The sequence below is a fragment of the Thamnophis sirtalis genome, unplaced genomic scaffold, assembly GCF_051295495.1.
Source record: "Thamnophis sirtalis isolate CommonGarterSnake01/CBP01778 unplaced genomic scaffold, rThaSir2_p1.2 scaffold_11, whole genome shotgun sequence".
Lineage (NCBI taxonomy): Eukaryota > Metazoa > Chordata > Lepidosauria > Squamata > Natricidae > Thamnophis > Thamnophis sirtalis.
In genome coordinates, this window is record NW_028261391.1 from 45,231,038 (window position 1) to 45,241,608 (window position 10,571).

At 39.1% G+C, this 10,571-nt stretch overlaps 1 protein-coding gene across 1 annotated transcript in view; it reads left to right on the forward strand.

Moving 5' to 3' along the window:
- The window catches only part of ARMH3 (armadillo like helical domain containing 3), a 143,170-nt gene extending 133,565 nt beyond the window's left edge, over positions 1-9,605 (forward strand). The window contains exons 26-27 of the mRNA XM_087725723.1: positions 5,234-5,350; positions 8,465-9,605. Coding sequence (XP_087581849.1) covers positions 5,234-5,350; positions 8,465-8,557 — 210 coding nt within the window. The 3' untranslated portion in view covers positions 8,558-9,605. The remainder of the gene's footprint in view (positions 1-5,233; positions 5,351-8,464) is intronic.
- Positions 9,606-10,571: the final 966 nt, after the last annotated feature.

The following is a 10,571-nucleotide window of genomic DNA, read 5'->3' on the forward strand; positions in this document are numbered from 1 at the left end:
TGTATTTCCATATATGCTGTTTCACAGTCCCCAGAGTTACAATTATTTTCTTGCAGTGGGGTACATTATTTTTTTTCTTCAACTAAATCTATAAAGAGATCAAGGAATGAAGGTCTGTTCAGTGGTATCATGGTGAAAGATAAGGAGTAAATTATTTCTTAGGGCAAGAACTTATCATAAAAGCAATTCAATTATTCTCTTCATATGCCATACTCTTCTAATTAGAGACCACAATTCACAGATATTCAAGAATTTCAAGTCTTATTAAATAAGAGAAAATAGGCTATAGGGCATGAAGGCTGTAGAACTTCATTGGGAAAGGGATGGATAATGCTTCAGATGTTGTTGAACTAGAGCTCCCACTATTGTTACTTCTTTTGCTTGTTGGGACTCTTAGGAGTTGGAATTATGTTTTGTTCAAATGTAATTAAAACTATGTGATTAACACATCACAATTGTTGAGTTAAAGTGATGCTCATTTAGGCAGAATGCAGCAACACCGTGGAAAATAACTATCTTGACCCCTTCCAGTCTGGCTTCAGACCCGGTTACAGCACAGAAACCGCTTTGGTCGCATTGACCGATGATCTCTGGAGAGCTAGGGATGGAGGCCATGCTTCCATCCTAGTTCTCCTGGACCTCTCAGCGGCTTTCGATACCATCGACCATGGTATCCTTCTGCGACGACTGCGGGAGATAGGGGTGGGCGGCACTGTTCTGCAGTGGTTCTCCTCCTATCTCTCGGACAGGTCGCAGTCGGTGTTGGTAGGGGGGCAGAGATCGTCCTTGAGGCCCTTAACTTATGGGGTGCCGCAGGGGTCGGTCCTATCCCCCCTACTATTTAACATTTACATGAAACCGCTGGGCGAGATCATTCGGAGGCACGGGATAAAATACCATCAATATGCGGACGATACACAGTTGTATCTGTCCGCCCTGTGTCAACTCAATGAAGCGGTGGACGTGATGAACCGGGGTCTTGAGGCCGTTAAAGACTGGATGAGAGCAAACAAGCTGATACTCAACCCAGACAAGACCGAGTGGCTGTTGTGTTTTCCTCCCAAAAATTTGACCAACATACCATCACTCAGGCTGGGGGGACAAAACTTACACCCCTCAGAAAGGGCCCGCAACTTGGGAGTCCTCCTGGACCCACAGCTGACTTTTGACCACCATCTCTCAGCTGTGACCAGGGGGGCATTTGCCCAGGTTCGCCTGGTGCGCCAGTTGCGGCCCTACCTGAATCGGGAGGCCCTCACAACAGTCACTCGAGCCCTTGTGATCTCCAGGCTGGAATACTGTAATGTGCTCTACATGGGGCTGCCCTTGAAGAGCATCCGGAGACTTCAGCTAGTCCAGAATGCGGCCGCGCGAGTGATCATGGGCGCACCACGGTTCGCCCACATAACACCAATCCTCCGTGAGCTGCACTGGCTACCTGTTGATCTCCGGGTGCACTTCAAGGTCCTACTCACCACCTATAAAGTGCTCCATGGTAGTGGATCTGGCTATTTGAGAGACCGCCTTCTGCCAATTACCTCCCTGCGTCCCATCAGATCGCATAGAGTTGGCCTCCTCCGTATTCCATCCGCCAGTCAGTGCCGACTGGCGACTACTCGGAGGAGAGCTTTCTCTGTTGCGGCTCCGACACTATGGAACAATCTCCCCGTGGAGATTCGTACCCTCACCACCGTCCAGGCCTTCCGCACAGCCCTCAAGAACTGGCTATCCCGTCAGGCCTGGGGATAAGTCTACTTTCGCCCCTCCCGAATGCCGAGTGAATGTTGAGTTTTACTGTTTAATTTACTTTTGTTCACATCTTTTTTTGTATTGTCCTACACTCCCTTTCCCCTTTTGATTGTAAGCCGCCCTGAGTCCCCTCAGGGAAAAGGGCGGCCTATAAATGTGCAATAAATACCAAAAAAAAAAAAATTTACCAAAAAAAATATAGCAAATTTTAATAATATTGGTTCAAATGATAATTTTTAGATGAGAATGGGGATTTTAAATCTGCAAAGATCATATATGTTATTATATATAACAATAAATCACCAATTGTGATTTATTCACTGTTTTGTCTATAGACCCTAAAAAAAAAGCTTCTAGTCTAAATTGTACATTAATGTTTGACTTTTAAAAAATTACATTACTTATTTCTATCCAATATTGTTTAGCTCTTTCACAAATCTATCAGAGGTAATAAAAGATTCCTATTTGAGTTTTGACATTTCCAACAACTATTTGGGCATACATTTTAGCCATTGTACCTGGGGATAAATACAATCTATACAGAAATTCTTTTTGAGGTTAAAGCATAAAGTAAATTTCACTTCCTTTATCTACATATTTTCCCATTGATCAATTGGTATTTTAGATTGAATTCCTTTTGTCCAGTTCTTCATACAACTTTTACATAATTCATCTTCTCTTTCTGATTTTAACAAAACCTTATATATTTTAGTGATAAGGTGGCCATAATTTGTACAGTTCCATTGTTCCATAGTTTTATCATGTTTGAAATTGTACACTTTCTTACCAACTTTAAAATCCCTCCGTGAGTTGCAAATATGAAAACCATTGACAGTTGCAACCTTTTAGTGCCAGGTGCTCTCTGGATTTTAATTTAGTACCATATGTGGACTATTCCAATACATCTGCACACCTTAACTTTTTTTGACTGACCCTTTTCTATAATATGTTTTGGGGAGGAAAAGCCATAAAGATATTTTGGAGCATAGTCTCATATTTATTCCAAATTCTCAAAATGGCTCACCTAATAAAGTTGATTTCTAAAATCAACATTAATCTTTAACCTTATACCATCCATATGGATGCCAGGCCAAGACAGTTTGTAGTCTTAAAGGATAACTCCAGAAGAATTCTGCCAGAGTTCCCCTGGCCTTTTAGATCTATTTCCCCTCAACTCTGAGGCTTATTGCATATTATCCAAAGCCCTCTGTTTGAGAAAAGGACAGAGAGATGTGATTAATGGAAGTTCTGGTGATCGCCCGCTATTTTGCTGTTTGGTGGAGAGTGTTATTTGTTATGCTTAGTCTCTCATGGGTAGTTGCATTTCACTGTAAGTTACTATTCCTATTCCTATCACAGTCTCAGCAGATATGCAAGAAAATGGTCAATTGAATTTAGGCATAGTGGTTTTTGCTGGGTAATTTTTTCATTGCCAATAAAACTGACAACAGAATTAAATGAGCCTGCTCGCGAAGCCGGCAGCATATTCTCCTGCAGCAGGATTGTTGACAAACTATTCAAAAGTAATCTTGCAGTGAATCAACTTTTATTCATTCCTTTGTGTCTGTGCATTGTTTGGGAAATGGAGTGCAGTATTAGGCAGCAAATTCTATTTGGCAATATCCTGTTGAAGTCTATGGCAAGAGTAGGGAAGTCTGGATATGTTTGTACATGTATTCCTTGTATCAGTAACTGCTGCTTGGCAGAGAATGGCGTGGTAGGAAACTGGAATATGCCTAAATGGGCAAACTTCTCTGTTTTTCAGGTCAGGCATGTACTTTCTGGACATTCATGTCAGCAAATAAGGACCTATGGGCCTTCATAATGACAGGAGGAACTGTCATTTAGCAGCCCTTTCATAATTAAAGTACACTTGTTCCTAAATTATTTAAAAAACAAATTCTTTCTATGTGACCCAGGATTCTGGAATGGAGGCAGATTTGCATTCACTTGAGTAGGTTTTAAGGTTTATCTGACTTAATCTGAGAAGTTCCATTTTCTCTTCTGTTTATCTCTTAGGAAAGCAGATATAAAATTCTATCATTCTGAGATAAAGTGATGCTATCTGCTATTACTATATGTTGCTTTTCATGGAATTGATTGATTGCTTGCATATATGTTGTCAACTTGGTGCCGACTCTTAGTGTCCATATAAATAGATTTTCTCCATGTCAATCTGTCCTTAGCCTGGGCCTTCAGCTGTTCCATTGCTATACTCATTGCCGTTGAAAAGGAATTCATCCATCTTGCTGCTTCGACCTCCTTTTTCTTTCCTCCTTTCCCAGGACCAGAACCTTTGCCAGAGGGCTAGGTATTTGCAAGCTATGTTCGAATCAGGGTACTGATAGGTTATTATTTTGCATAGTAATTACTTCTGCAGTTTTAGAGGTAGGGTTAATTATATATTTATGCATCAGTTTTTTTGACATTTCAAAGCAATATGCAATTAATACAAACAAAACAGAAAATAGGTTTAAAACTAAGTAAAGGAATAATTTTAAAAGTGTAATTATAAACAATTCTGTCATCATTGAAAGATTGCGGCATAGCTGCCAAGAAACTGTTGCTAAAATGCTCTTTCTCCTGCAATTGAGCTTTTATTTCATAATGCCTCTGATAAAAGGTTCATCTTTGTGAAATTATGCACTTGGAGAACGTAAATAAGGTAGAATAGTTGTAGGAATATCTCCACATACCTTTGAAAGACAATCTAAAAATACATTTTAGAAAGTTTCCATCTTCTGATCTGTCTTTTCTAAATTTTCTTGTTTTATTATGTTGGATGCTTCATAGGATTTCAGGGTTTTAATTTGCTTAACTGAATTTGAGAATCCCTAACCCCGTAATGGGAAGCCTATGGCACGCGTGCCACAGGTGACACGCAGAGCCCCCTCTGCGGTCATACGAGCCGTCACCCCAGTTCAGCTCTGCTGCACATGTGCGTGCCCCCCCACTGGCCAGCTGTTTCAGGTCTCTGCCATGCATGCACATGCAGGAGGTGTGTGCGCATGCATGGGGGGCATACATGGGCATGCACAGAGGCAGGGTGTGGGTTGCACACAGGGGTTCATACATGCGGGGTGTGGGTCGCACATGGGGGTGTCTCATTGGATTATGGGTGTGCATGCACGCTTTCGGCACTCAGGACTGAAAAGGTTAGCCATCACTGCCCTAACCTCTCAATTTAGTATCCAGTAGACTTATTGATGAGGATGGGGGCATTTCTAATGCTATGGACTATAAATCAAATTGGAAATGGAAGCCATAATGCACCTTTGACACGTACTGTATATCTAATTGAATTAATTACTTTAATTAATATAATTGTAATCATTTGCTCTCTTTTTTTCAGCAGATTTGAGACTTTTGTAATCTTGGAATTGAGTTCCCAGTAGAGAACTGTATGAACTTGCGGTTATATATTTCAGATATAATAGTATTCAGCATGTTGATGTTTAATTTCCATTGTGTTTTTGGGATGCAGGTTTTGGAAGTGGTGCGCTCCAACTATGATACACTGACCTTAAAATTACAGGATGGGCTTGACCAATATGAGCGATACTCAGAACAACACAAAGAAGCCTCTTTCTTTAAAGAGCTGGTGAGTTTTAACTCTCTCATAAAAGGATCATATAATTGGCTCATGATCAAGCTTACAGTTGCAGCAATAATGCAACAAAAGCAACCTGTATATTCACAAAATGTATGAATTATATAACTGTAGAAGCCTGATCATTATTTCAGTCAGATGGTGGGCAAGTATACTTAAATACATGTTTTATTTTTGTTTGTTTGGGGATTCCTTGAATTCTTTTTTTTAAATACATACTTTTTTATTTTCCATTTTCATAACAACATACATACAATCACATGTATACTATTACATAGCCAGTATCCTATTGTATTAAGTGGCAATTACATCAATTCCTCTTGTCATCAACACCCAAAAAGATAAAGACCCCTTATTAGCTCTTCCTTGAATTCTTGAAGAAAGTTGGAAATATGTCTTAGAGATCTGTTTTTTTTTACATTTTTTACACGCACATGAAGACTTCTCTCCAAAGGCAGAGATATCCCATGCTTCCTAGTTCAGCATTTTACAACAGATCTTTTGATGAAGCAGAAATAAAAATGCTTTCTCCCCAAGCAGACTTTATGCTGTAATTTCAAATGCTCTGTTAGGATATCCTATTCTCACTAGAGAATAGGATATACCAAGAACTGACTGCTTATTGGATCTATGCAAGCAGCCTTGATACATTTTGACAAGATGCTTTGCCCTGTGAAAATGAGGCCATTTACCTCACTGAGATGAAGCGGCAACAGGAATTTGCAAAAGTCACTTTAGTCAGGAGGAATTGTGCTACTTTGGGAAACAACTTCAAGGGGATACTTCAACAAATCTTCATTGATAGGCGCAGCTTAGTTTCTTATTTCCCAGTTTTCCCAGTTGCAATATATGGCTGTGAAAGTTGGACCATAAGAAAGGCTGAGCACCAAAGAATTGAGGCCTTTGAACTATGGTGCTAGAGAAGACTTGTGCGAGTCCCTTTGACTGCAAGGCAATCAAACCGGTCAGTCCTAGAGGAGATCAACCCTGACTGCTCTTTAGAAGGCCAGATCCTGAAGAACTCAAGTACTTTGGCCACCAAATGAGAAGGAAATACTCACTGGAGAAGAGCCTAATGCTGGGAAAGATTGAGGGCAAAAGAAGAAGGGGATGACAGAGAATGAGATGGCTGGATGGAATCACTGAAGCAGTACGATTGAGCTTGCCAGAGGATGGTAGAAGACAGGAAGGCCCGGAGGAACGTTGTTGATGGGGTCACGATGGGTCAGACTCAACTTCACAACTAACAACAACAACAAGTTTCTTCTTCCCCCACTGCTTCAAAAAGTTTTTTCCACTCCATTTTTTCCTGTCCTTTTTTGGCCATTCTTTGTTAAGCTATCCCTATATTCCTCATTGCAAATATAGAACAATGGCTGCTAGCTACCATTAAAGCTTTTCATCTGTAAAATATAAGTATCATGATAGTGACCTTTTTCTAAATTACATGGAAACAACCATGCTTGTGCTCATCCGTGTGGCAGGAGCACTGTTCTCCTCAAATGCTGTATTTGAGGACAGGAGGGAGCAAATACGCTGCCTCTGTTCTCTCTCTCTTTTCCCTTGGCCACTGTCACTATTTCTTTTTATATCCTTTTATTCATTAGCTGAAGAGCTTTATCTTTGTTTTGATTAAAATGAGGACATTGTTTTTTCCTAATTCATGGAAATTGTTCTTTGAAGAAACTGTTCTGATAAACGCTAATAGTTCAATTCTTTATCACTTAGAATAATTCATGTCACTGCCAACAAAAGTCTCTCTCTCTCTCTATCTCTCTCTCTCTCTCGTTCTTAATATGTGGCATGCCCAAACGAGGGACTGGAAAGTCTTTTTCATTATTTTTCAGTTGATGATTAAACATCAACCAGTTTAATTTATTTATAGAGGAATATTTATCTCTATTTCCCTAGAGACTAATTTTGCCTCATCCAAGCCAACCCTTTACTGAAAGCTACAACCTCATTTCCTGAGTTCACTTTCAAAGTAGAAGAAAGGAATCAAGCTGATCCGGTGTAACCCTCTGCTGACAAAACACCATCCTTCTCTTTTTACCATCACAATGTTTTTTCTTTTAGGTTCACAAATACCAAGCACTTTCTCTAGAATATATATTTTCATAAGATTTTGTCACATAGGTTACTAACTAACATCAAAGCATGTGGGATCACTCTTCTACGGTTTACCTTTTGTACAAAGTGTACTTTTCTAATTAATTTATTTAAGATTGTTTTTCATTGTTCTCTCGTAAAGCACTCTGGGCTCTCCAGGAGGAAAACCAATGTAGAAACAACATAAATAAAAAATGTGCAGAATGATAACATAATAGATAGATGCAAAAGCTGCCTCCTCACATTTCTTCCAATGTACAGATGTTTGTATCAGTCTTAGTCATCTCCCAGTTTCCATGATTGCAGGACTTTTACAAGCTGTGGGCCAGACTCTTGGTAAATGGTTACTTCCTGAATTTACCTGCATGCGATTCTCCTCATTTCCCCAAAACTCTGCTTGGCCACACATTTCAGGAAACCCACAGTATGAAGCAAAGTTTTGGGGAAATGAGCAGAATCACATGGAGGTAAATTCAGGGAGGTAACCATATACCAGCCCACAGCTTGTAAAAGTCCTGCAATCATGGGCATTGGGAAATGACTAAGATTGATACAAACATCTGTACAAAACTAACTTTTTAAAGTAAGCCAGACCCTGTAACTTACAAAACTTTAATAATTTGACCACTTAAAAAAAAACCTACGTTCTAGTTTAATTCTCTCCTTTGCTTTTCTATTTTCTCTTGAAGAGTCTATTAACTTCTTGAATGAATGGACCACGGCTTAGGGTTAACTGGGCTTGTAGACAAAGCCTTGACACTGGGTTATGTTTCTTTTTTCATATAAGTTTTTTATGTGGCTAACACTACACTATAATCACATAAGTTCATTTTTTGCCTCTAGTGGTAATATAAACTGCAACTAACAAATATGGACTTCCATGCAAAACAGTTTATTGCATTGAACACTGGTCTTTTCAAGGCCTCCTTAATGCTGGAATATTTGGTCAAATGTACGGCGAAAATGATATTATAGTGATTGTTCTGTATCCTACAGGTTCGGTCCATCAGCATCAATGTACGGCGAAATCTGGCATTCAACACTCTTAGCCAGGAAGCCCTGCTAAAAGAGTTTTCAACCATCTCCTGAAGCTGTCTTCTTGCTTCATAACTAGTCCTGGTATTACCGTATCACCTCCTGCAGAATAGCTCCCGGATGTGGAACAGTCTAACTCTACTGTGTGGTTTTGTTTGTGTTTTGTTTTGTTTTTAAAGAGAAGATCAAAGGAAGGCCTGGACTTGCCTCATACTCTTGAGCATAGAGAATTAACAATATAGGCTGCATTGGGAGCGGGAAAGAAGGGGCAGGGGTTATTTCTCTTTTTTAATTTCTTTGTGACAACTGTTGTGTAGGGATAAGAATTGTTTACTGAGTGAGCAAGAATAGAGCAGAAGAGTGTTGCTTAGAGAGTTCATACTTAATGGTTCTCTGAAGACTGCTGAAGACTGAAGACTGAAGTGAGAAAGGGGCACAGGAACCAAGATCTTGATAATATGGAACAGTGGCTGAACACTTATTTTATGTAAATTTATACTTGGATGCTTTGAATCTGCGGCTCATGTATATTGTTAGGTCCATTTTAGTTGGTGCTGAAATTAACACTTTGGCTCTGTCTTCATTCTGCACAAGGCCTCCTATTCTAACGGTCTTGCCGGAACTCCACCTCAGGATGGTCTTGTTGCCCAACCTAAAGCTCTTGCTCTCTGGGGTTTCTTAGTTGAGAGATTACCTCTATGAGTTTATTCTTACTATTCCATTGTGCCATGCTTTAAAACCTTGGAATGAAGATATTAAGATGTATCAGTGATTTTTCTCCCCAAAGGAGCAATAAGGGAAAACATCCTATGGTTTTACTTCCACCATTCTCGTGCATCAAAAGAAGCCAGTTCCTCCTGTACCCAGAAGGTTGATTGAGCTCCTGCCCTAGAGTCCGTCACTTTTTCCTGGCCTGTCAGCCTTGGATTCTCTGCATACAAGTAGGGTAATTGAGGGCTCTCATCAGGCTTGTCACTGTCCTTTCTATCAAAAATAACCTCTGTGAATTCCACAGTGATTGCAACTGTTTAAGTCAGTTCACATTTTATGTATTCCAATAAAGTACTTCATTGGAAATTCAGAATTAAAACTATAATTTGTCTACTTTTATCACTTTTGACTTATTTTAAAGAAATATTTATTTGGGAGGTGGAAATGTATTTATAAATTCTATACTCCTGTCCATCAAATGAAATAACTCAAGCAAACTAGAGCTGCATAATTATTCTGTCAATTTTTTCTCATTATTTTGCAGAAATTATTTTTGAGCCGTTTTTAATGAAAATGATAACTGAGGCACTTAATTTTTTGCATTATATATAAAGAATGCACACACAACTTTGGGCTTTGTTGGAAAATTAAAAGTTGGCTATGATTCTGGCATTGTGCATTATCTATAGATCTATTCTTTGATCTGTAACGTGTGGTCAAGTTAATATTTGAGCCTCCATTTCTTTGGGGGATGAGGAGCAGTACAGTATTTCCCCAAATTCATATTATTTTCTTTCTCCCCAAGCCACTGCCATTGGAAACAAATATGATTGGATTAACATATATAAATGCATTTTAATTTGGCCATTCATACCAACAGAATGATAATCAGAGAGATTTCAATTCAGAGAGGAGTGTTATTTGGGGTAAATTTTTACTCTTTAGAACAGATTGGAGAAAACCCTGTGCCCTTCACCACTGATGAACTCATCTATTCCTAGTATTGAATTATGAGTTCAGAGATGCAAAGGACATCTTCTAGAAGAAAGACTACAGAAGTTGTTTCATTGAACAGCACCTTCAAAAGGCTATTGTTAATATTCGGTAAAGGGTTGGAAGGGATTACAATATCCATGGCTTTTGTGCATGCAATGTATTTTTTGTGAATCATTTGGGCAGTAATATTACTTACTGCTACTAGTTATATTTCCTTGGTACATAGCTAGTATATCTGGTATATCATAGCTGATATAAATACACAGACTGCATAATCTTTATTTTAGGACCTTTAACATCTAACAAAAGCCTAGACTTGAACATTTATTTTGGAGAAAAAATAGGAGTTGAAAATGTGTCA